The sequence below is a fragment of the Podarcis tiliguerta genome (genome assembly GCF_965153285.1).
Source record: "Podarcis tiliguerta genome assembly, chromosome: 10".
Classification (NCBI taxonomy): Eukaryota; Metazoa; Chordata; class Lepidosauria; order Squamata; family Lacertidae; genus Podarcis; species Podarcis tiliguerta.
In genome coordinates, this window is record NC_139543.1 from 8430901 (window position 1) to 8458223 (window position 27323).

Here is a 27323-nt window from a genome sequence, read left to right on the forward strand (position 1 = left end):
CCCCTAATTTTTGACATTATATTTAGAGGGGGGGCCTAGTCTTATACACGGAAAAACATGGTATATGGCAAAACCAAGATACTGAGATGCAGACTGCAAACACCCACACACAGTCACTTTCAATTTAATGGGGATGCTATGGAATGGTTTCATACCGTACTGGCACATTTGGATGCAGTGTCTTCTTAAAGGTTCCTTGCTTGGCCTTGTAAACAAGGGAAGGAGTATGATGTAGCCTCTGAGCCCATGCTTAAGCCCAGCCTCAGCTATGTTCTGCTTCCCTGGCTGCCCAGGCAGCTTCAGAAAGTTGGGGATACTGGACTTAACAAGGTAGTCAATATGTACATGGAACTGCAGCCTTCACAAATGCCAGCTTTTAAGAAGTCGCCCGAGGGAAGATCTACCCAATCCATATAAAGCACAGCCGACGCACATTTAGAGCACACAACTTGCCCCAAGGAATCCTGGGAACTGTAGTTTCCCCTTCAGAGCTACAATTCCCAGCAGCCTTAACAAACGACATTTCCCAGGATTCTTTGGGGGAAGCAATTTCATTCATGGCTCAGTAGGTAGAGTATGAGACTCTTGATCTCAGGGTTGTGGGTTCGAGCCCCATGTTGGACGAATTCCCACATTGCAGGCGGGTTGGACTAGATGACCCTCATGGTCCCTACAGTTCTATGATTCTAAGTTATGTGCTTTAAATGTATTTTGGGTTTGCTTCCAATGTAAGCAATGTATTTTGGGTTTGCTTCCAATGCGGATCTGCTCTGAATCCACCCAAGCTTTTCAACACGGAAAGATGACCAAGCTATCTCTTTGTAAGACGTTGCTATTCTTTGCTGTTATGGTGTGTCTGGAGACCCGCAAAACACAAACAGTGCATAAGTGTATTGAATAAATATTAAGCGCAACTTCCAAGCATTCTGAACAACAGGTGGCACGACGCAAAGCACACACACACACAAGTTGCAGCTTGCCAAGGCTAACACAACCCACTGGCCACATCCTGCGGCTTAACAAGTGATTTAACTATCTGTTTTCGTTGCCTACCTACAAATTGTCAATCAGCGATGGGCCATCATGCATGGATGGCAAGTTGCATTCACTTTGGCCACAAGTTAATCGCGCAAGACGGCCTTTAAAAGCCCTGCATAAAACTACTTATGCAGCAAAAGGTGTATCTTTTAAAAGACAATACAGTTACTGAGCAATTGCAGCAGAAATTATTATTAAGAATATTTGGCAGGCAAGCTAGCATTAAAGACGACGTGATGGTAGAAGTGGGAGGAATCAATGTATCAGAGTCTCACGTGTTACAAAAACCTAAACTAACTAAATGCTAATGCTAACTAAAACTTTTCAACCATCATGGTAGCTCCTATAACCCCGGGAAAATTAGGCAGAACTGGTTCTTCTCATGGCAAACAAAACAGATTAAAATAATAACAATGGCTCAGCATTCATCAAGCATTCGTCATAACCTCCTTTGGAGCAACTCTAAATCTTTCATCTGACAGAAGGAAGACAGCACCAGTTCTCAGTTATCTAGAAAGCAAGGCTCCACATCAATGCAAAATATTCTCAATCACTTTAAATCTTATCCCTGTCTTGTCTTTAAGGGAGACTGAGGTACAGCTACGGTCAACTTACAATTCTATGGCTTCTCTCACACGAGAGATAATAGCCATCTTACAATGACGGCACAGATTTGTAACACAAGCAAGTGTAAGTTAGCTTTCAAAAGCCACGGACAGAATTAACAGAATTCGCTAGCACCCCTTTCCAATAATTTAGTCAAGAGGCAATATGTGTAATTAGATGTACTGAGAATAGGGAACTGGAGCAGGTTTTGGTAAGGACTATATCACAATTAGACAGTACTGTACATAACGAGTATCAGATAACTAAACAGGTCTTCCTGGTGAATATACCTTTCTGGCGATGGGTTCATTCACTGCCACTGTATACTGTATGTTGTATTTTTTTTTTTATTTTACAACAAAGAAACGGAACTATCTTCTCTTCCCCCACAGCCACCTACAACCCCCCCCCCCCAAATCCTCTCACGGGTCCCCGTGAAAATGTGGGGCTGGGCTTGGAGGAGCTAGGAAAAGTCAGTCCTGTCCCAGCCTGTTCAGGGAGGTCCCGGACCTTCCAGAGAGGCTTCTGAGGGTGAACAGGGAAGTGCAAAGGGAGACAGAATATATACTTTCAACAACTCGCCTGCATTAATTCCTCTTACGGTCTAAGCCAACGATACCAATTCAACAAGACTAGGCTTCCTATAAGCAACTGTTTGGATCTTGCATGTGATTCTATCATCATGTATCCGGTGGCAAAGCAACATCTTTCTGAAACAGCCCTTCCCATCTCTACAGTGGAAGGAAATTAAATGTTGTACAGTCGTACCTTGAAGTCAAACAGTATCCATTCCAGAAGTTCATTCAACTTCCAAAACATTTGGAAACCAAAGCGTGACTTCCGATTGGCTGCAGGAAGCTCCTGCAGAAGCCGTGTCAGATGTTCAGGTTCCAAAGAACATTAGCAAACTGGAACACTCAATTCCGGGTTTGCGGCGTTCAGGAGCCAAAACGTTCGACTTGCAAGGCATTCGCAAACCAAGGTATGACTGTACAAGGGTTATAACCTGAAACAGACACCTAAAAAGAGGCACCTACCGGATCTGACATTAGATTGTATGTACTAAAACACTAGATTTTTAGGCGGACAGCCTCCTTAAATGTTTGATAAATGTGTTGTGTTTGCAATATCATTTTTCGCCAGCACTGCTTTTGCCTCAACAACTCTGCAATCGCTCATGGTTAAAGGGAACAATGGTCATATCAGATAGCACGTCCTTGTTCCTCTTATCAGTCAGATGAAGGAAAATAGTTGATTGCTCTTTAGTTATCTGACTACCATCTTTAATTCAAATTTCCTGTCCTCCTCTGACAGATGGTTTTAACTCGATAAGTGTACAGCCAATAATAGTGCCGTATTTTACTACCAAACAACATTTTTTAAAAGTGTTCTAGAGTTGCATTAGGTTGTTCCAAGCCTACTAATAAGTAAATTGCATTGAGTTCAGTAGGATTTACTCCAAGGTAGTGTGTTGCACACGGCCAATTGTGAGTTGTATAAGACTGTTCAGCTGATCATATTTTATCTTTATTAGCTAAAGATATGAAGAAGTACAGTCATACCTCGGGATGAATATGCTTCGGGTTAGGCAAATTCGGGTTGCGCTCCGCGGCAACCCGGAAGTAACGGAGCGCGTTACTTCTGGGTTTCACCATGCACGCATGCACAGTCACCTGCATGTGCAGGAGTGCCGAAATGTGATCCACGCACACACAGACACGGGTTACGTTCGCTTCAGGATGCGAACAGGGCTCCGGAACGGATCCCGTTCACATCCCGAGGTACCACTGTATCTTGCTCTTGTAAGCAGCCCTTTCACTCCTTTCTTCACAATGGGAGCAAAATAGTCATACCTCACGTTACGTCCGCTTCATATTACGTTCTTTCAGGATATGTCCCGCGGCGACCCAGAAGTACCGGAAAGGGTTACTTCCGGGTTTCGCCACTTGCACATGCGCAGACGCGCAAAATGACGTCACACGCATGCGCAGAAGTGGCGAATCGCAACCCGCGCGGGCACAGACGCAGGTTGCGTTCTGCTCATGTTGCGAACAGGCCTCCGGAACGGATCCCGTTCGCAACCAGAGGTACCACTGTAATAAGTAGAAGATCAGGAAGTAGTTTCCCTATCCGAACAAAATAGGAAACTGTACTTAACTGAAGACTTCTTAATTTCTCAGTTTGTTCTTTGTTCGCCCCAAGAGCTACATGAGTAACCAAAAGACTTGTTCATGTCTCAGCTTATTAAACAGAATTAGGATCATCCAAACACAGTGTCCCAAAGGGCAGGTTGCTTCAGCTGCAATGCCAAACCAGTTCGGCATTTCTGGAATGAGCTCGGCGCTTGCACACTCCCCCCCACCAAATTCACTTGACTAGCAAATTCCTGGGTTTTGGAAAACCATAGTTTGCCACCTGAACAAGCCTCACAAACTTCTGGAGCATCCCTGTACCATTTTGTACCCTTCACAGTCAAGGTTACGAACTGTGCAGAGACCCACCAACTTCAGAAGAATGCCCTTCAGAAGATCTGTCCACTATAGACTCATCAGCCTTCACAGCAGAATCTATGGAGATCGCAAACCTGTCGTCCTCCAAACACAAGGTGGGTTTCTTACATCAAGAGTTTGTCTTGCATTTAACAACTTGCCTGGTAGCCAGAACCAAATGCAACTTCCATGCAGGCAAGTAAGCAGGCTGGAGGAGACACATCCTGCTCTACCCCTCTTCTGCAGCTTGCTTAGTTTCCATGCCAGCCACAGAGGAAGGAAAGTCTCTAAGTTCCTCCACAACAACCATGGAATTGCACTGGGCAGAGGGGGGTGGGGGAAATGGAGTCATTTTTTTTAAGTCTTCTTTCTAAGAAGCCAAACAGTCTAAATAGCCAGGTTCACCGTGTTAGAAGGGTAGCTTGTGCAAGCTGTTGTTTCTTGTGCAAGCTAGTAACTTGGGTTCATCTGCAAGGCTGGCTTACAGAAAGATGCTCTCTGTCCATTTAGGTCTATACCTCTGAGTTTAAGCACATGAAAAAGTAGTGCTCAGGGTAGCTATTGATTATCTCCTCGAGACTCACGCAAAGATTGCCTTACAGAAGTGGGGCAGATCAATTTTTACAAGATGTGACTATCCAGGATCAATATATTTTGCCAACAAGCTAAAATCGCCCTGCACAGATCTTCAAATATAACAAAAGCATTCTGACTCAAAACACCACCTTGACTATTCCCTACAGAGCTATTCAGCTGCTATGTGTCGTTAAACACAGACATCCATACCTTAGGGAACATTTATAATGATGCTTCTTTCAAATCCTTTGACACTCTCTGGTGTGAAAATGGACTTTCCAGCGGTCAAGCACAGAAGCACTATCAGATCAGAAACTGTTTTGGAATGGTTTAAGGATGAAACTAAACCCAAAACCAATCTTGTATGCCATCTGGGTTGCAATGACAGAAGAATTCAAAAACAGTGACAGAGAAACAGGTTTCCTTTCGTGTTAGTCAGCTGAGTCTATGTTCCCCCAGAGAGAATAAGGGATTTGAAAGAATACTATTCTTGCAATTATCTTAGCAAAGATATGTCTCATACAATATGCTTTAGCACCTATCGCTTGAGACAACACAGACACACACACACACACTTGGTAATACATCTCATTTGGATTCAAGGCAATTTCAAATGATTAAATATTGTTAAGCCACTAAAAAGACAAACTGTTTGCTTACACAGAGCAATTTAAAATCTTCAGTTGTGACATTCCAGCATATGAGCAATAGCCTGTAAGATTCCATTCCACCATTTCAAACAGGCTCTTCAGAGGAGTGAATAAACCCTATTCTAATAAACACATTTTGAAGCAATCATGAAAGCTAAAAAAATAATCTAGTAAACACACACAACCCCAGGTCCCAGTTGCTCTCCAGCACAGAACCATTATTCAACAACCTTTTTTTTTTTTTAGTGATGGTTATAAATGCTTGGTTTTTTGTGCATTAAAGGGGAAATTAGATAGTTCATATCATACAAAATTACACCAGGAGGCACTTCCCTCAAAAGTGGATTATATTCTGAGTGATTTCATGTACATAAATAGCTTGTGTGAAGAACAAACACTGGAGTGATATGACTTTGGTCTTAAATACTATTCTACTTTACTTGAAATGAACTAACATGAACTAACATGCTACACTGGCACAGTCCTGGATTAAACCAAATTCACTAACTGAAAAATGCAGAAGCTACTTTCTCATAGAATCATAGAGTTGGGAGAGACCACAAGGGCCATCGAGTCCAACCCCCTGCCAAGCAGGAAACACCATCAGAGCACTCCTGACATATGGTTGTCAAGCCTCTGCTTAAAGACCTCCAAAGAAGGAGACTCCACCACACTCCTTGGCAGCAAATTCCACTGTCGAACAGCTCTTACTGTCAGGAAGTTCTTCCTAATGTTTAGGTGGAATCTTCTTTCTTGTAGTTTGGATCCATTGCTCCGTGTCCGCTTCTCTGGAGCAGCAGAAAACAACCTTTCTCCCTCCTCTAGGTGACATCCTTTTATATATTTGAACATGGCTATCATGTTAACCTCCTCTTCTCCAGGCTAAACATGCCCAGCTCCCTTAGCCGTTCCTCATAAGGCATCGTTTCCACGCCTTTGACCATTTTGGTTGCCCTCCTCTGGACACGTTCCAGTTTGTCAGTGTCCTTCTTGAACTGTGGTGCCCAGAATTTAAAGGGCTAAAAAGGATCTATGAATTTCTGGTGCTTTACTACACTGATAAGTGCACAGGTATTTTGATCCGACAACTGCAGCTTTCCATAACATCATTGATAGAAACTATTTAGGGTACTTCTATTTGCTTCTTAGCTTCCAGGGATCCTGGTAATCCAATTAAGGAAAATCATACTTTGGGCTCACTTTGGGCGGGCCCAGTTAAGCACCTCCACCTGCCTGAGGGAAGAGCTTGAATGTTGCCATAGGAACAACAGGGCAATGATGCTCTCCAGGAGTAGGTAGACATTACCCCAGTCCCTTGCCTGGTTGAAGGTGCCATCATCTGACAAATAGAACAACAGCCTGGGTTAGTCTGTGTATGAGGCGACCTGGGAGCTGGGGCTTTCTCTGTGCTGAAACCAAAAATGATGGCTTTGGGAAACGTGCCATAAACCTGATGGGGAACCAAGATCTATTGGAGTGTTAATGCTGTGAGCCCTTCCATCTTACGCTCAGATTGTTAATAAAGGTAAAGGTACCCCTGCCCGTACAGGCCAGTCTTGACAGACTCTAGGGTTGTGTGCCCATCTCACTCAAGAGGCCGGGGGCCAGCGCTGTCCAGAGACACTTCCGGGTCACGTGGCCAGCGTGACATCACTGCTCTGGCGAGCCAGAGCCGCACACGGAAACGCCGTTTAACTTCTCGCTAGTAAGCGGTCCCTATTTATCTACTTGCACCCGGGGGTGCTTTCGAACTGCTAGGTTGGCAGGCGCTGGGACCGAACAACGGGAGCACACCCCTCCGCGGGGATTCGAACCGCCGACCTTTCGATCGGCAAGCCCTAGGCGCTGAGGCTTTTACCCACAGCGCCACCCGCGTCCCTTCAGGTTGTACATAGGTGTAAATAAAACCTGCCTGGAAAATGTGAAGAAATAATAATAAATAATAATAATAATATTTTTTTGAGCATGTCTTTGAGAAATAGAATCCCAAAGGTTTTCTGGATGTGTGAAATTTTGAGACGGTTAAAAAAAAACACACCTTAACATGGTGGCCCTTTGAAAACAATATAGAACATATTAAAAATACAATAATTAAACAGACAAACAACCATCTGTAATCAATGGTACCATAACATTTGACTGCTTAGTGCATAGGGTGATATATAGCATTTATACCCCAATGTCGAAGCAGCAAGAGACTTCAGAAGTCCCAGGACTTACCCAGGATTTGGTTTTCTTGTAATGAAGGTCAGTGGAGACTGTGGTGTCTTTAAGATGTATGGTTCACTAGTAATCACACCTCCCACCCCTTGCAACAAATCAAATTCACCTTAAGATGAACCGGCAGGAAATTGTAATAATAGCTGGACATTCTTCTCCCCCACTACAGCTAAGCTTGTATTCTTGTATTCAAACAGGTAAGTTTGATGAGGTCTGAGGACACTGCTCTTGCTTGTTGAAAGGGCGCCAGAAGATTTATCAAGGCTAGTCAAAGATCAAAGTTAACCGGCATTGTAATGGTCTTAGGGGGAATCTCAGGGGATGCGCTATATTCATGGCATCAAGACAGGGTGTCAGGAGTGCGTGCAGGAGCCAGGCCCTGTGACCAGCAGGACTTCGCAGGACTGGGGCCTTCCTAAGTTTGTTCTGAAGAGGCAAGGCGCAGCTGCACAGGTGAGGCTGACTGGTAACTCACAGCACCTGGTGGCAAGAGCCAGCATTTCCCTTCGGCTCTTTGCCACAGCAACACGTTTCTTGCCTTGCTGCATTTGGCTCCTTGACCCCTTGCCTCTTGATCCTCGGACCCTTGACTTTGTGACTCCTTGCCTCTTGATCCTCGGACCCTTGACTTTGTGACTCCTTGCTTCTTGATCCTCAGACCCTTGGCATCTTGACTCCCGGCTCTGTGACCCTCGGACTCTTGGCTTCCGGACTCCCGTTCCTGCTCCCACCTTGCCATCTTGGCCCCGGTCCCGATGTCCCCAGCCAGGACTTCATTCACCCGTGAAGCGGACCGTTACACAGGGGAATCCCCTCTTACTCAGGGGTTCTGTTCCTGGGACAAGAGCAAGTGGGGAGTCCCCCATTCCATTCTGCCCCCTTTCGGCAAGGAAAACGGCACATGCATCAGCAGGAGTATGCTGGTTGCATGCAACTGGGGAGACGCCCGTGCCTAAATGATGCTGCCAATGTGCTACTGTGCGCATGATACAGAGCTTCCTGTCAATAAGACGACCATGAATGAAACAAGTTATGCCCAGGCCTGTGAAACACTAGCAAGCCACCAGATTTTATTCAAGGAATATACCAAATGCATTTGGCTCCATTTATTGTTAAAGATCCTACAACACACCATAGTGTTTTGAGCCCTTCATTTGGAGGTTCTTAGATATCTGCGGCCTCATCCTGTGAGCAGCATGCATCAGACCTGCCTTTTATGTAAGGTTCTGTTTTTAGCTTTTAATCATTTTGGTTTTAATCTAATTCTATAACTTGCTTTGGATTACTTTTTGTAAAAGAAAAGCAACTAATAAGTGCTAACAACAACAGTAATAAATAATAATTGTTGTTGTTGTTGTTACTCTCCTCCCTATTCCCCTCTTCTTTTCAAGCCACAATTTTTAAGTTTTGAATTGATGTTGAAAAATCCTCTTTAGCCATACATGCTGAAAACACATTACCTGCTAGTAATTGATATATCCCTCGTTTTTAAAGAAATTTCTCAAACACATAATTGCTCCAATTTGCATTCTCTTGATTACTTTATTCAAATCCTCCTCCATGATTTCCTCCCCCTTTCCCTTTCCTTTCTTTGTGTTCTCTTAATTAAATTATAGGGGTTATTTTTAGACTCAGTGGGCCTTTTATTTTATATCTTATACAGTAGTGCCAAGTACATGCACTTAGCTAATAAATACTAACACTGCATTATGCTGGAATTTCAATTTCACTGCAGGAACCTGGACATAACTATGGTTCTCAAATCCACAGCTTAGGCGCATACTTGCATTCATTTTATCTCAGGCCGGCAATGGCCATACACAAGTGGGGAAGGATATATAATCTTGGAGCATAAGATTCTCCTAAACCACATATTTTCTTCTTGTTGTGCACAGGCAATAGAGCAGGGATGATCAACATGGGACCTTCCATTTCTTGTTGGAACTCCCAATTGCCTGCAGCCTCAATCAACATAGCCAATGGTCAGAGATGAGGGGAACCGTAGTGCAACATTTGGAACATTGACTACCCCTGCTATAAAGTGTAAAAAGGTAAAGGGACCCCTGACCATTAGGTCCAGTTGTGGCCGACTCTGGGGTTGCGGCTCTCATCTCACTTTATTGGCTGAGGGAGACAGCGTACAGCTTCTGGATCATGTGGCCAGCATGACTAAGCTGCTTCTGGCGAACCAGAGCAGCGCACGGAAATGCCGTTTACCTTCCCGCCGGAGCGGTACCTATTTATCTACTTGCACTTTGACGTGCTTTTGAACTGCTAGGTGGGCAGGAGCTGGGACCGAGCAACGGGAGCTCACCCCGTCGCGCGGGGATTCGAACCGCTGACCTTCTGATTGCCAAGTCCTAGGCTCTGTGGTTTAACCCACAGCGCCACCCGCGTCCCATGCTATAAAGTGTATCTGATGTCAATAAGCACTTTGGACTCCAGCTCACACAGTTTTAGCTCCCTTTTAGATTCCCAATGCGGGGGCACTATTATGTTTTTTTAGAGGGTGGGGGTCTTACAGGGCAATCCTATGCATTTCTGCTCTGAAGTAAGTCTAATGAGATACAATGGTACCTTGGTTCTCAAACGCCTTGGTACTTGAATAACTTGGAACCAGAATGCTGCAAACCCGGAAGTAAGTGTTCCGGTTTGCGAACTTTTTTCGGAAGCCAAACGTGTTCCGTTTTGAGTGTTTCACTTCCGATTTGAATATTACGCTGAGGTTTGTCTGTTTTTGCTATTTCTTCTGCATTTTTATTTTTGTGGTTTTTTGTTTTGTTTTTGTGACTGTGTGGAACCCAGTTCAGCTACTGATTGATTGATTGATTGATTGTGTGACTGCAGTACAGTGGTACCTCGGGATGCGAACAGGATCCGTTCTGTAGCCCCATTCGCCTCCTGAAGCGAACGTAACCCGTGTCCACATGTCTGCGCGTGCATGGGTCACGTTTTGGCACTTCTGCGCATGTGCGTGGCGTCATTTTGACGGTCTGCGCATGCACGCACGGCGAAACCCAGAAGTAACACGCTCCGTTACTTCCAGGTCACCACGGAGCGCAACCCGAAAATGCCTAACCTGAAGCGTATTCATCCCGAGGTATGACTGTACATTGTTTATTGCTTTCATTTCATGGATCAACGGTCTTGTTAGATAGCAAAATTCATGTTAAATTGCTGTTTCAGGGGTTGTTTTTAAAAGTCTGGAACGGATTAATCCATTTTGCATTACTTTCTATAGGAAAGCGCGCCTTGGTTTTGGAACGGACTTCCGGAACGGATTACATTTGAGGACCAAGGTACCACTGTATACCCTTATAAAAACATGCATAGGATGTCAGCCAACTTATATTTATTGTTATTTATTAAATCTGCATACCACAATTCATCCGAAGATCACAGGGCAGTTCACAAAATGAGAACACAAAATACGTAATACAAACAAAAACAAGGCAATAACCCCACTCCTACAAACTTACCCAGGAGTAAGCCTCATTAAATTCAATGGGACTTACTTCTGAGTAGATATGCATAGATAGGCTTGCACTGTCCTGTTAAATTTCTCAGACCACTGTTTATCCTCAATGAACTTTCAATTCTCGTCAGTGTATTTTCTCATCACAGAGGCCAAAGATGGTTAACATGCAGCTTGGCACTGTTCCAAAACTTTCCTTAAGTATGCCACAACTAACCTGAACACTAAGGACAGCTTAGCAACTACTCCACGGATCACACAAAGGATTTATGTTTCCTCTTGAACATAAGCTGCTTTAGACTGCAACCCTAACTTCCCCTCTTACCTGGCAGTAAGCCCCACTGAATCTAACAGAACTTACTTCTGAGTGGACGTGATTGGGATTCCACCATTACAGTGGTGCCTCGCAAGACGAAATTAATTCGTTCTGCGAGTTTTTTCGTCTTGCGAAGCACCACGGCGGGGAGGGGTGGGGAGAAGCAGGGCAGCTGCCGCAGCCGGTCCTTGGACTCACCCGCGCCTTGTGGACACCGCGAAACACGGCTGCTGGAGGGCGGCGGGGCTCAGGAGCGCGACTCCGGCTGCAACGCTGGCTGCTGGCGGCAATGGCTCCTGAGGGGAGCGTGCGAGGGCGGTGGGCAGCGGCGCGAGGCAGCCGGAAGGTCGGCCGGAAGGTGGGAGGGAGCCGGAGGAGTCGTCAGCCGGAAGGTGGGAGGGAGCCGGAGGAGCGGGGAAGCGAGCGTGCGACCGTCGCCATGACAGGAGAGGCAGGGCTGTTTCGTCTAGCGAAGCAAGCCCTTTGGAAAATCCGTCTTGCGAAGCACCTCAGAAAACGAAAAACCCTTTCGTCTAGCGGGTTTTTCGTCTTCCGAGGCATTCGTCTTGCGGGGTACCACTGTACTCTCAATTAAAAGGGAAAACATGGCACACGATGACCTTGGCAAATTTTAAAAACAACATTTATAGGTACATGTATATCATTTGGAAACTGGTGGGAGTGCAGACCCAAGAATGCACGTTCTTGACTTCTTGAAGTTCGCCCACACAAAACCTTCTCTCATAGAGAAACGGCAAAAGTACGGATGCACGCACACACACACACGTAATGCAATCACTGATTTGGGATCCAGAAAAGGGATACTGATTTTGAAAGATTAAAGCTGAGGCTGGATTATTATTTTTTTACTGAGATGCTCACCTTCTCCCCCACCCCCACACAAAAAAAATATTCAGGAACCCTGGATTCATTATTTTATTAGTAATAAATAAGAATTCTGCGAGGAAAGCCAAAATTCTGTTTGATAATGAAGTAGAACACCAAGATGATTCATTTAGTAACTCAGGCTTGGTTCTCCCACCCCCATCCTCTGGTTAAACGTCTTTCTATAGTTAGGCTGAACGGAACACTCACATTCCACCAAATGCATTAATTGGCAATAAATCCCTTTGGGTCATTATACCAATCATATCCAAAATTCAGCTGCACAAAGAATACACTAGCTAAGCCAGCAAATATTATTCATGTGATAATCACTGCACATTACAGGCATCGTCGTAGTTTCGGTTCATTGAACAGCTAGTAGCATAAGCTTACTTTTTGCACAACGCTGCGATAATTACATGGTATGCTTGCTGTTATTTCCTACAATCTAACAAAACTATAATGAACATTTTACTGTACAGCTAGATGAGTAACCCTCTTGTTTTTGTTTACAATCCATCCTAAGGAGTTTTGTGAATGTGAAACATCTGAATGGCGAGAAGGTATTTTGAGCAGGAGGGAAGGCAAGAAAAGTAAGAAAGTTATGGGGTGGTATGGAAAAGATCCCCAGCTTATACAGAACATCACAGTTTAAAAACAGTGCCTTGGAGGTTGCAATCCTATCCCCGCTTACCTTGAAATAAACCCCACTGAGTCATTGGGGCCTACTTCTGAGTAGACACGCTTAGGATTGTGATGTTAGTTATTGTACAACCTTGACCCATTGGAAAAGGAATTCAATCAGTTAAGCGCCTTGAGAACCAGTAGCCAATTTCTGTTTTGCTGCCTAGTACCTGCTATGATAAAGGGACATGGGTGGCGTTGTGGGTTTAAACCACAGAGCCTAGGACTTGCCGATCAGAAGGTTGGTGGTTCGAATCCCCGTGACGGGGTGAGGTCCCGTTGCTCGGTCCCTGCTCCTGCCAACCTAGCAGTTTGAAAGCACAAAGTGCAAGTAGATAAATAGGTACCGCTCCGGCAGGAAGGCAGATGGCATTTCCGTGCGCTGCTCTGGTTCACCAGAAGTGGCTTAGTCATGCTGGCCACATGACCCGGAAGCTGTACGCCGGCTCCCTCGGCCAATAAAGCGAGATGAGCGCTGCAACCCAAGAGTCGGTCACAACTGTACCTAATGGCCAGGGGTCCCTTTACCCTTTACCTACCTGCTGTGATTCTTGCACAGCAATGCATAAGGGGTTTGATCCTGGCACTGCTGCGTGCTACACCAGAAACTCCCTACCTGCTAATTTTAAGTAGGATACTTGTGCAGCAGGTCAGAACCATTGGTCATATGAGTCATTTGCCCCCTTCACACTTTATAATTGCTTGAAGGGGGTTTGCTGCAAGTAAGGAGGAGCTGGGCTGCACTGCTGCCTCCGATGCTACACAACTTACTTCCACCAGCACTCAACAGCTATACTATGACTTCTATTTCAGCAAAGCCTTTCTATGTAGGCTTTCCAGGAATCCCGGAAGCCTGATAACGAAGAGTTTACATTCATAGCCTTCCCCACTACACACATCCACACATAAGGGTTGGAGAGGCCATGAGACACTAGGGGAGCCATCCCTTTAATCATGTGAACCTAGTGCTTTCAGATCAAATGGAAGGAGCTTTCCAGCACTAGGACAGCTGAAAAAGAACCAAATATTGACCAATTTCAAGGAAGACATTGAACTTGCTTGTTTAGAGGTAATACACCTTGTGATTGTCAAAGACCGGAAACAAACCATGGGAAGTGGTCAGCCGCATTATGCCTTCTGTGTGGACTTTCTGAAAGCATTGGGTTTGACCATGGTAGAAAACAAAATCCTGAACCTTCATCTAATAAAGCAAGGCGATTATTACGTCAAGAGTGCACCCTTGTGCATCACTTGATAGTGGCAAGTTATATGATGGTTCTGAAGAGATAAAGGGTCGTTTGGTGCTAGAAATATATTAAAGTTTCCTGCTTGGCAGGGGGTTGGACTCGATGGCCCTTGTGGTCTCTTCCAACTCTATGATTCTATGATTCTATGAAATTGAATTCTACTCAAGTACTTTACCATGCCTTCCTCTTCATTTCAACCCCCTGTTCTTCCTCAAAATCAACTCTTCGGAACTGAGAGACCCTCCAGTACCACCTGGGATGTGATATAGGGGGTGCAGCAGGACTGGGAGAACTGGCAAAACTCAGCGGGAGAGGGCTACCTTACACATGCAGAAGTATCTTTCTGTTTTACGGAAGGCTCATTTAGATCCAACTCACACAGCACACATTATTGCATTGTAAGTATAACAGATAAAGGTGATTAAAGACGAAAAAGAAATTGCCCACAGATGCTTCTTCAAGTTGGTCAGTTCACTCCAATCTAAACTACTTTACCAAGGTGGCACAAACCACAATTTGAGCAGATATAACACCAAAGAGGGATGCTATGTCAGGCAAGCAAGCAAGTCAGCATCTTCCATTTCCACCCCCCTTCTGATCAACTTTGTTGCATTAAAACTTCCAAAACAGGGTTAAGGTTTAAAGAACTCCAAGATTAGTTCAGCAGTCATACCCTAAGGGCAGCGTGCAACTCATTAAAAAGACAGCAGTACATATGTCTAAAACCAATTAAAGCACTGATACACTATCTTCTGTTATTTTAGTTTATGCTGAATTTAATTTTGTAAGATAAACAGGTACCATACACTATCCTCAACAAATTCCATGTCCTAACCTCTGAAGACCTGACTGAGGAGGTATGTCTTCAACTGCCTCTCAAAAGAGTATAGTGCTGAGGCAAGATGTACCATATTTTTTGCTCTATAAGACGCACTTTTTCCCTCCTAAAAAGTAAGGGGAAATGTGTGTGCGTCTTATGGAGCGAATGCAGGCTGCACAGCTATCCCAGAAGCCCGAACAGCAAGAGGAATCGCGCAGCGCTCCCTCTAGCTGTTCCAGCTTCTGGCTTAGCCCATCAGTCCCTTCCCCCACCTCCTGCAAAAGCCCCCAACAGCTGCGCTCCCTTTAAAGAGCTGCGCAGAGCGTGAGTGCGGCTCTTGGGGGCTTTTGCGGGAGGTGGGGGAAGCGCCGCACACACGCTCCACGCGGCTCATGAAAGGGAGCGCTGAGCAGAGCCTGGGATGCATACAGGCTCTGCTCAGCAGTCCCTTTAAAGATTTTTCTTTTCTTGCATTCCCCCTCTAAAAACTAGGTGCATCTTATGGCCAGGTGCGTCTTATGGAGCGAAAATATGGTATCTTAGTAAGAGGATGGTTTTGGAGCAGTTACTGAGAAAGCCCTGTGTGCCTGCTCCTCACAGTAGGTCCCCCACCCCATATCCCAAGCTCCCATACTGGGCAGCACCCAACACAAAACAGGAACTGCAGCAGCAAAGTCTGCAGCAAGCAGATCAGGTGCCTGGGGTGGCACACATTCCCGGCCCCCAGGGGTGGAGCCAGCCACCTGCAGGACGGGGCGAGCCGGACACTCCACGAGGCCTCTGAGGAGTCTGCCTGCCTCCTCCCACTCACCTGCCCTACAACTGAGGGGGAGGTGGCGGGCAGACCGTTTGGGGCAGCGCGGAGGCTGCGGGTGCCCAAGTCACCGCGTCACTCCCAAGAGAGACATGTGGCTCGGGCACGCTGCAGGCCCCATGGCGAGTGCCGCCCGCCATTTTGTCACCCCCCTCAATGGTGACATCTGGGACAGCCCACCCCCACCACGTTCACCTTCCTCTGCCCCTGGTCTGCAGCCGGGGGGGGGGGGAGCAAATCCCTGTGTGTTCAGACAGAAGTGCTTTAGAAGTGCACACGAAGTTTTCCATACCTCAGCCATGATCTAGTCAATGTTGAGGCAACAGTCATTGAAAAACTCATCATGCAGACTGCAGACAACAGCCTCTGAATGTGACATATAAAAACAGAGCTTAAAACGTATAAAGGCAGCTCCAAAATATCTGAAACCGGTCTGCATCAATCAAATTCCCACCTCTAGAAAACTGAGAATGTCACCACCATAGGTGTTTTCATGACTGCTGAATAAACCCAACTTAAGAATTGTATTTTCCATATAGTCCATTACCCCTGTAAGAAATAAGGAAACTACCGTATTTTTCCGTGTTCAAGACTAGGTTTTTTTACCTTAAAAATAATGCCAAAAATTAGGGGACGTCTTATACACGGATACATCTCCCCCCATTTTCTTAAATCTGAGTTCCCCAAAATAGGGGACGTCTTATACAGGGGGGCGTCTTATAGACAGAAAAATATGGTACATTTCCCATACCATTTTTTTTTTAAAGGGAAAAAGCATTTCACATTAGCAAATAGAGCACCACTAAAAATGACCAAGTCAACTCACCAAGCTCATTGAGGCTCTGAGCAGCTTTTGTTATCTCTCTGCTTCCTCCCTGTAGCTGGCCTTGAAGTCTCTTGCTGACATACAAAATGCGCATTATTCTCCGCAGCAAGTCACAGGAAGCCTTGATAGGAAACACAGTTTAGGAATATATTCAATATGTTATTATTATTATACAGTTGTTAAGTACCAGCTGTGGAAACACAGCACACATTTCTGGCCTGACAATAGGCGTGTATGATCACATTATGGTTCCGTTCATGGTTTGATATCATCTGGAATACGGTATCATAAAAACACGCCACAGAGGGTTGTAACTACAAGCTGCTCTGCGGGGATGGAAGGGCATATAGTCACAAATGCACAGTGAGGGAATTCTACAGATAAAGACTGCAATTCTGTTGTATTAAAACCATGGAGAGTCTCGCTACAGACTTCAAAAAGAAGCAGGCAAAGGCTTAAAATGTGCAAGTCTCTCTTCAAAAAAACCCAACCCAAACCAATTCTAGGGAGCGGGATCTAATTCTGCATGCAAATTTTCACAAATCAGCACAACAAACACATTATCAATCCTTTTATGCAGGAGCCTGAAGTATACATATATACAAACTTTAAAATGACAGTAATCAAATTTAAATTCAATCTTGGTTTATTTCCTGAAACCAGTTATTGTAAGTGCTTGGTTTAAAATGACATCTGAATGCAGTGCTAATAAAGTCCCTACTCAAAATCTCTCAAAACAAAATTTACTTATTTCTCCATCAAACATACTGAGTTATAGCCAACTTTCCGCAGGTTTATAAGAATAAACCAGGGGTATAAATGTGTGGCTTTTGACGTCCAAGTTCATAAATATACAAAATAGATCATAAATTTTACCTAAACTGGGAACTCAATGGCATGGACATTTATATCTGGTTTGGATGGAATGCTAAACCATAGTTTAGTTTTACTTTTGCTTCCCATCTCCTCCCCAGCACATCCAACTGCTCCCCAAACCAGAAACTATTTTAAGTTTCAGCTAGGTTTATTCCAGGGACAGCCAGACGTTATTAGAGGTTATTAGATTATAACTCCCATCGTTCCTAATGCTGGTTGGGTCTAATGGGAAACGTAGTCCAACAATATCTAGAGGGCCACAGTTTCTCACAGTTCAAATGAAATTAGAACTAATTCAGGGACTCTCCAGATGCCATTAGAATACAATAGCCATCATGCCTTAGCCAGCTGGCTGCGGCTGATGAGAGCAACAACATTTTTTTGGTTTGGGTTCCCCAAACCTGAATTAACGCAAGTTGTTTGGTGACCTAAAATGTGTAGAAAGAAAAGCAAACATAAATCCACAACTGCTATTCTACCAATATCTATTCTATGATATGTGAGTGACATGACCACTGGTTAATGGAGTATCATAAAGACTAGATCTAGTTTCAAAGCGTATCTATTCCAATGGTTACTGCATCCAATTAGTACTATGCATGCTTGTTTGGTAAATGAACTAATCGGCGGAAAGCTATTTAAAGTAACCCTTTTTTGTGGGCGATTTAAGTCATGATTTAAACCAATTATTTATATCAATCCACTCTGCGTCACATAAAAATATGCAAATTGGGGAACATTTATTTCGGCAGCTGGGTTTCTGCATGCTACAAATATGTATAGGCTCTATGCATCAGAGATATATGGAGAGAAAGTGTGAAGCCACAAGGAAAGAGCTCTTCTCTCCTCCAAGGTCCCCTTATATTATTTATTATTTATTGAATTTATATACCGCCCTATCCCAGAGGTCTCAGGGTGGTTCACAGAATAAAATATAAAACCACAAAATATATAATCAAAATAAAAACAACAACCCAATAACACCCCCTTTATAAGCACACTGAGCCATTTGGGAATTGCCCTGGGATCTGCGGATGAAAGGCAATATACAAATTTAATAAACAAACAAACAAACTACATCTCTGTAGCACTGCCCCAAATTGCCACAGAAGATGCATGAATACTGCAATCATGTGGGCCAAGCTAATTACGTGAATGTTTCCTATAAAATCACTATGCTTACTTCTGGCGCAAGTGCCCCACCCTCATGGCTGCAGGATTCACACACCCTTCAGTTGTTTGAGACAGAACCTATGGAGAAGAAGCACCCAGAGCGCTTGGTGTGGGAGTGTGCACAGGTGCTTAAATGCTCTACCAATGTTTAATGTGTATTTTCAGCTATCTGATACAGCGGACGCTCGGGTAGCACGTTCGCATCCCTTAGCATTCGCAACCCACGTCTGCGCATGTGTGGGTTGCGATTCGGGGCTTCCGCACATGCGCAAAGAGCGATTTATCGCTTCTGCGCATGCACAACTGCCGAAACCTGGAAGCAGTGGCGTAGCGTGGGGTGTGCAGGGGGGGGCCGGCCGCACCGGGCACAACATCTGGGGGGGCGCGCTCGCACTCACAGCTCTCTGCCCCTACCTGGCTCACTCACTCTCTCTCACTGCAGTGCTGGCTGTGCGAATCCGATCCGAGCCGCCGGGTCGCCGCCCACTGTGGAGGGGAGGGTGCCAGGCGTGCGGTGCGGTGCGGACAGAGAGCGAGGGGCTATCTGGGGGAGGGACAGTGCAGCGGGGGGGCGCAAATTACTTGCCTTGCCCCGGGTTAGGGGGCGCAAATTACTTGCCTTGCCCCGGGTGCTGACAACCCACGCTATGCCACTGCGAGCTTGCACTCACAGCTCTCTGCCCCTACCTGGCTCACTCACTCTCTCTCACTGCAGTGCTGGCTGTGCGAATCCGATCCGAGCCGCTGGGTCGCCGCCCACTGTGGAGGGGAGAGTGCCAGGCATGCGGTGCGGAGAGAGAGCGAGGGACTATCTGGGGAGGGACAGTGCAGCGGGGGGCGCAAATTACTTGCCTTGCCCCGGGTTAGGGGGCACAAATTACTTGCCTTGCCCCGGGTGCTGACAACCCACGCTACGCCACTGCCTGGAAGTAACCCGTTCCAGTACTTCTGGGTTTCGGCGGTCCGTAACCCAAAAAAACACAACCTGAAGCGGCTATAACCCGAGGTATGACTGTATACTGAAAGATACGTCTGCAAGTGGACCTACAGAGTGCTGATGACAGCAAAACTCTGCTGGTTTCAGATTCTACATTAGATATTCCACGATATGCAGTATTTTTGTGCACTAAATTAAAGAACACCATCATCAGTCTTTAACAAACTACAGTGGTACCTCGGGTTACAAACACCTCAGGTTACAGACTCCACTAACCCAGAAGTAGTACCTCGGGTTAAGAAGTTTACCTCAGGAAGAGAACAGAAATAGTGCGCCAGCAGCGTGGCGGCAGCGGGAGGCCACATTAGCTAAAGTGGTACCTCAGGTTAAGAACGGACCTCCAGAACGAATTAAGTTCGTAACCAGAGGTACCACTGTACAATCATAGTCCTAAAACATTCAAAGGTGAACAGCCTATTAGAACAAGTGATTAGAAATCTGATGCCTTGGTAGGATTTGTGGTCTAGATGAGGCAACTTTCGGTAAAGCACAAGTCTTATATGTTTAAAAAAAACACCCTGAAATTACATCTGAGCTCTGTGCTTCATCTAAAGTTGCCTAGTGACAAATATTCCCTTCAATTTCATAACAGTTCTATATTATATAACATGCACTTCCGACATTTTGACTGTTAATGTAATCTGTTGAGAGCACTATCTATGCTGCTGGAAGATGGGGGGAAAAAGAGGCATGTGCAGATTTTTTAATATATTTTCACACAACTCAAAATGTTATTTTAACTCATTATAGACACAGCCTGGAATATGGTTAACTGACATAAGCTCTTAATCACTACACAGTTCGAGCACAGTAAAACGCCTGCAATTTCAGGGGAAAATACGTATTACAATTTTCAGGAGTTCTAGAAGTGACAAAACATGTCAAAGAGTAGATCAAGCAAAACCTAAATGTTAGGGCAATTGTCTAGAGAAGAGATTTGGGGGCTGCTGCAGCTGAGTGGCTAAATTAAAACAGAGAGTGTGTTATGCTTGTTATACAAGCAGAGAATTATTCTGTTAAATCCAAATAAGCATATAGTCAAGCTTTGCTACCTCTGCACCACCAAAGAGCATCTATCAGTGTCAACTCAGCACAATATCTATTGGGTTCAATGCTCAAGAGGCCTGTAATTTATTTATTTTCTTAAAGCGAACAGGAAACAGAATCTGAATTCTGCTCTATGAAGGTAACTATGGTTTTGTGCATGAGGGACAGAAAAGCACCGACTAGAGCTTTGGTTGAAATAGTCAGAACTGTGTCCACAAGTTGCGGTAAAAAAAAACAATTTGGTGAAAAGCATATGAAGCTGGGGAAAGCTTGAAAATTTGTTTTGAACTATCCAAGACTTGAAAAACAGCAGCAACTGAGGAATCCGTCCAAGTTCATTGCTGATTTGCCAATCAATTTTTAAAACATTTTGCCAAGTAAAGAAAAAAATAAGGCCCGCTCCCGGCATGAGAAGGCAGCTACATAACCCTAGTCAAAGGATGCTACCAGGGAGACACAAGAGGAGATAACCCCATATAAATTACCTCAGTTGAAACGAGCAATTACAGATATGGAAGAAAGTTTGTGCCAAGCGCAAATCTGCTTTGTGAAAACTTATTTTTCCTTTCCACAAGGATTTATAAAGTGCACGTATTCCGTGGTTTCAATTATTTATTCTGGGAGTGTTGCCTTTGGAGTCCTGTCCCCCACTTCCAACCAGTAACCATAGCAACACTCAGTCAGAAGAAAAACTACAGAGTTATCTCTGGCCACCATTAAATCTTGTTCCTATATCGGCTCGATTGTTGCAAAGTTGCAAAGAAACACTGCCTGAAATGCTTCTGAACAACGCATCTACTATTCTCAGCATTGTTGCATTCCTGCCTACAAGAAGAAAACCGTCCTTTTGACAGAATCGGTAGATAGTTCTTTGAACTGGTTTCCCCCTCTCCAATCAAAAGAAATGTTATTCCTGGAGAGTAAGGGATTAAAGATGATTGTAAACTTACCTGCAGCCTTGCTAACTGTGCCGTACGGGACACGATTTTGTTGTAAGGATCGATTATTTTGGCTCTGATTCTGATGAAAAACGAAATATATTTTAGAAACCACGGGAGTGCAGAAGACTTAAAACTACTAAATCATTGTTATGGGGATGGCATACCTGTCAACAGTACTTTGCAATGCACTGATTCTGGTCTGCATCATTTGAAGAACACCTGAATAAGAGAGCAAAAGCAGTATTTCAAAACACACAGCTGACAGAGAGAATGCACCTTTTCCCAGTAAAACGCCACATTTTAAAACCAAGCGAGGAACTCAAAATGGTAGTGGAAACTTTGATCTTTAATCCTTCCTATACCGTTTTTCGGCGTACAAAGTGCTTTATTATTGCAATGAGTAGGAGAGCTTTTGAAGATGGCTTAGAAACGGCGTTACTGAGGGCAGAATTCAGTGGACATATTGCTCACCGAGGCAAGATAGTCTGAGTACACAGCACCAATTCTGGCCCAACTAAACTGGTTAACAATTAGTTTCTGCGTACAATTCAAAGAGTTGGCTTTGACCCTAATAATTCAACGACCACCTCTCTCCATATGAACCAACCCAGACCCTGTGTTATTCATCTCTCAGGGAGGTACACTACTTGTTCTTGGGCACCAGGTAAAAACATTACTATTCACCCAGACCTTTTCAATTTTCTATTTATAATTTAGTGGGGTGAGGTAGAGCTGGATCTGTTTTCTATTTCTATTACTTGTATATTTTTAAGTTGTTTTATCCTTCTTTTTACCCTTGCTTTTAATGTTCATTTTTGTAAGTCTCTCTGAGGTTCGTCTTCCGGGGGGTGGGAGGGAGCAACTAATGAAGACAATAAATAAAATAAAACGTATTGCTCTTAACACATTTACAGCCTCATCCTAACCATTTATACACATGTGCAAGTACCACTCAATGGGATGTACTTTCTGCCAAGTACATTAAGGATTGTAGCCTTAATAATACCAATGGCAGCAACGACGATATTTTTTTATTTATACCCCGCCCATCTGGCTGGGTTGCCCCAGCCACTCTGGGTGGCTTCCAACACATATAAAAATAATAATAAAACATCAAACATTAATAGCAGCTATCTGATCCAATATAAAAGTCACAATCACTTTAAAATAAACATATCAAATGAAGCAATATTCAATAATCCATTAGAATCCAATTGTTTTTGTTGCCGTTTAGTCATTTAGCCGTGTCCGACTCTTTGTGACCCCAATAGTAAACAGTAAAATTAAACATGAGCAAAAAAATAAACAGTTTACACCTATCAATTACAATAAAGAATTACTAATTTATATTGAACTAGAATACAAAAAAGGGAGGTGTGAGGAGGTCTAGACGAGGCATATGAAACAAGTAAATGAAAGGTAAAGATATGGAAATATAGGATGTGTTTTTTAAATGTTTTTGTTTCTCTAGTTGTTTTGATGTATTTTTTTCTTCTTTTTCTTTTTCTTTTTGATGTATTGTTTGTTAAATCTTTTATTGTTTCTTTCTCTCCTTTGTTTTTTCCCCTGTAACTATTAAACTTCTAATAAATATTATTTTTTAAAAAAAGAATTACTAATTTATAATAAATAAAAATAACAGCAAATCACAATGCACAAAACACCACAAAACCATGAAAAAGGATCAAACTGAGAAATAAGGACACACAACTTACAATTTTTACAAATATATATATCCCTGAACTCCAGCAGCTTCTGCTGTTTCTAAAGTCATGGTCTGGGAAAGGCTGCAAGGGCTGGAGGGTGGAGCAAGGCAGGTGGGAAAAGCCATTACCTGATGAGCAACAGAAGGTCTCTCACCCTTAATCACTCAAACTACTATTGTGAAGGAGGTCAAGTAAACAAATGACAAGCCACCAAACTCTACCCAGTGAGCTTTATGGCCAAGTCTGAATTTGAACCCAGGACTCTCATATATCATCTATAAAACAAGCCCAGCAATTACTCTAGTAATCCAAGCTGAAACTTGGCAGGCTGAAATCTGAGGCCGGTTACTCGAAAGTGCCAAGTTCTCTTGACATCTCTATAGCTACTAATAGTATTGTGCTACATTTAGAATCTGTTTGGAATCCATTATTGCCTAGAATTCATTACTTCCTAGAAAATCAATCAAGGCTATTACACAATAAGTACTAAGAGAAAGTCTGAGAACACTGATTAAAGACGTACAGAGTATACTGAACTCCCTACCACCACGACTCAATATATTTTATTCAACATCACTAAGAATATTTTCTCACTCCAGAAATCCCAGAATTTTTGAGATGACATTGCTAATATGCCAGAAAATCAACTGTTTTTTTAAGCTTACCAGCTGATTCTTTCCCCCCTTTTTTTTAACTTGGGAAGTTCTACTGAATTCAGTATAAGTAGTCTTAGGATTACAGCCTAGCAGACCAATCCTTTTCATATTTAGGGCACTTAAATATGAGTTATGTTATCAAAGGAGCATCACAATTTTCTCCCAAACAGAACAGCCAAATTTCGGCATATCTGAAGCAGCGCTGATCTTTTGTTGTAAAAGTACATGCTGCAACTCAGAACGTTACATTAGCAGTTCCATCTCATGTAGGAGTCCAGTTCTATATATGTATCTCTGTAGGCTCAGCATGCCAGGGTGTCTCAACAAGAATTTGTCATCCCACACATTTGTCAAGGCTTAGTCATCTATACATCAAGGAGTTAGGATTCAGATAAAATATTATGCATTATTTCATTAGACAGGGGGCATAATCAAATTAGGGTTGCTCTCTGCTCATAAGCTCAGAATCTTTAAGGAGTGTTCAGGCTTCAAGAGCTGTGTCCATAAAAAGTATGAAAGTTTTAATTTTTTTTTTTTAAGCTACCTTCTCCCCCAAGGAGCATGAGGAACAACACATGACCCAACATCCTTCTATCCACACATCAATCTTTCTTGTGGTCAAACGCCGGACAGTATCCACACTGTATGGCAGATTCTTTATTTAACACTTCTAGGCTGCCTAGGGCCCCACTGAACCATTTAAAATGCTGTAATAAACATATTACCGTATTTTTTGCTCTATAAGACTCACTTTTTCCCTCCTAAAAAGTAAGGGGAAATGTGTGTGCGTCTTATGGAGCGAATGCAGGCTGCACAGCTATCCTAGAAGCCAGAACAGCAATAGGGATTGCTGCTTTCACTGCACAACGATCCCTCTTGCTGTTCTGGCTTCTGACATTCAGAATATTTTTTTTCTTGTTTTCCTCCTCTAAAAACTAGGTGCGTCTTGTGGTCTGATGCGTCTTATAGAGCGAAAAATACGGTACATCCAGCATGAGCCATACTCATTGAAAAGCACTGAAAACAAGGAACTAGATATAATCCAAAAGATTAAAAAGCAGATTGGAGACATTGAAACAACTGGTTTCTTTTTTTTGCTTGTCTTTTTCATTTTCGTTTTGCAAACTGAAATGAAATTCCATTTAAAAACCATCAGGGATGGAACTAGTTTTTTTCAGGAGAGAACTCAATAAGCAGGACACTGCCACAAAAGCGGTCCTAGCCCAAGTTCCCTCCAAGAAAACCTCTTCTGGTGATGGAAGCAAGGACCTGGTACAAGGCCCCTCAGCAAACTGGGCCTTCTGGCGGTTCCCTCATGGCCAGAAGCAAAGCTACAGGGAACCAAGCAGAGGGCCTTCTCGGTAGTGGCACCCACCCTGTGGAACGCCCTCCCATCAGATGTCTAAGCAATAAACAACTACCTGACATTCAGAAGATATTTGAAGGCAGCCCTGTTCAGGGATGTTTTTAATGTATGACATTTTAGTGTATTTTTGGTCTCTGTGGAAGCCGCCCAGAGTGGCTGGGGAAACCCAGCCAGATGGGCGGGGTACAAATAATAAATTATTATTGTTATTATTATTATTATTATTATTATTAGACCACAGATCTCCCTCCTCTATGCCCAAAACCACACAATTTGCCCATATTTTCTTGCGTGGCTGAGGAATCATTTCCAGAAATATTGAAGCCGTGTTTTTTCCATTGGGGTATTTTTTTAAAAAGGGGGGGGGGATGCAATACTGTAGTGTTCTTTTCAGCACTTTTTACAGACTGAAAATCACTTTCTTGTTTTAGGAACATAAAAGGCATCATGTATAACCAGAGGCGGCCACCTCCAACTCCCCAATGCTGCCCTCCCCTTCCACCATCCAAATGCCCTGGCTTTCGGCAAACTCAGCAGGAGTCAAGGAGTGCTTTATGTTTGCTTGACGCTGTGGAGGAAAGCAACACCACTTGGCTTTTCCGCCCGGGGAGAAGTGGGTGTTCTGGTGGCAGCAGAAGCAGTGAGGCGGCTGGAGAGCCACCTCTTGTCCTTCCACCGCCTGAGGCAGGTACTTCACCCTTTTCATAGGTGAGCTGGTTCCCCGTATAACTTGGGTTTGCCACAAAACTATCACGTCTGGTATATTAAAAGTAGCTTATTCAGACTATAGGGACGCGGGTGGCGCTGCGGTCTAAACCACAGAGCCTAGGGCTTGCCGATCAGAAGGTCGACGGTTCGAATCCCTGCGACAGGGTGAGCTCCCGTTGCTCGGTCCCTGCTCCTGCCAACCTAGCAGTTCGAAAGCACGAAGTGCAAGTAGATAAATAGGTACCACTCCGGCAGGAAGGTAAATGGCGTTTCTGTGCGCTGCTCTGGTTTTGCCAGAAGCGGCTTAGTCATGCTGGCCACATGACCCGGAAGCTGTACGCCGGCTCCCTTGGCCAGTAAAGCAAGATGAGCGCCGCAACCCTGGCCACGACTGGACCTAAGGGTCAGAGGTCCCTTTACCTTTATTCAGACTATAACAACAAACTGAAAATTTAGTTTTTGTTATGAATGGTGCTATAAGCTGCTCAACTATAAATAACCTGGCATCTCTTGGGTTTTTCCAGTTAATGGGAGGGGAGCAGGCAAAAAAGAATAAAAACAGAAACAATCAACATATTATCATTTATTCCTCCACAGCGTCAAGCAAACATAAAGCACTCATTTCCGTAAATAGCTGACCAAAAAGAGAGAGAGAGAGAGAGAGAGAGAGAGAGAGGAGGGAGAAGAAAACTCAGTGAATGCTACATGATTCAGATTCAGATACTTTATTCGGCTATAAGCCCACAAGGTAAAACCAATCAATAAATAAAATAGCATTTTACATTCTAAAATATCAACTAAAATGCTACATGGCATTTAATCAGTCGCTTTTTCTAAGCTATCCCTGTCCGTTTCTGTTTTTCATAAAGAAGCAAATCTTTTTCACAGATCTGCAATCCGGTATACTACCATAAATATCAGCGCCTGCTAAGCGCACTTTTAAAAACTTGCACTGGGAAATCAGCATTAAAGTGTTCACAGAATAATGCCCAGCAAATGGAAGTGCTGTTTAAACGCAAGTAATGGCACAGTGAAATCTCACTGAGTTCAATGGGCCTTGCTCCCAGAAAGGTGGATCTAGGTTTGCAGCTTCAGTGAATTCAGTGACTCAAATGAACTGCAATGTGAATAACTGAAATAAAAGGAGATGTAGTGCAATATTTTTTCCAAATGGTAAAATATCAATGTACACGTGTGTGTGTGTGTG

General features: G+C 43.9%; 1 protein-coding gene and 1 long non-coding RNA gene across 6 annotated transcripts in view; one reads left to right on the forward strand and one right to left on the reverse strand.

Annotated features, from left to right (window-relative positions):
- The window catches only part of COG5 (component of oligomeric golgi complex 5), a 174559-nt gene that overhangs the window by 142540 nt on the left and 4696 nt on the right, over nucleotides 1-27323 (reverse strand). For all 5 annotated transcript variants that reach the window (XR_014502094.1, XM_083399587.1, XM_083399588.1 and 2 more), the window contains exons 4-6: nucleotides 21845-21899; nucleotides 21690-21759; nucleotides 16647-16767 (exon numbers count right to left, since the gene is read on the reverse strand). Coding sequence is in view for 4 of the 5 variants with exons in the window: in XM_083399587.1 (XP_083255713.1) it covers nucleotides 16647-16767; nucleotides 21690-21759; nucleotides 21845-21899 (246 nt within the window). In the remaining variant the exon portion in view is untranslated. The remainder of the gene's footprint in view (nucleotides 1-16646; nucleotides 16768-21689; nucleotides 21760-21844; nucleotides 21900-27323) is intronic.
- LOC310658342 lies at nucleotides 3899-8710 on the forward strand. The gene is made up of 2 exons (XR_014502252.1): nucleotides 3899-4249; nucleotides 8238-8710. It is a non-coding gene; the product is annotated as an uncharacterized lncRNA (long non-coding RNA).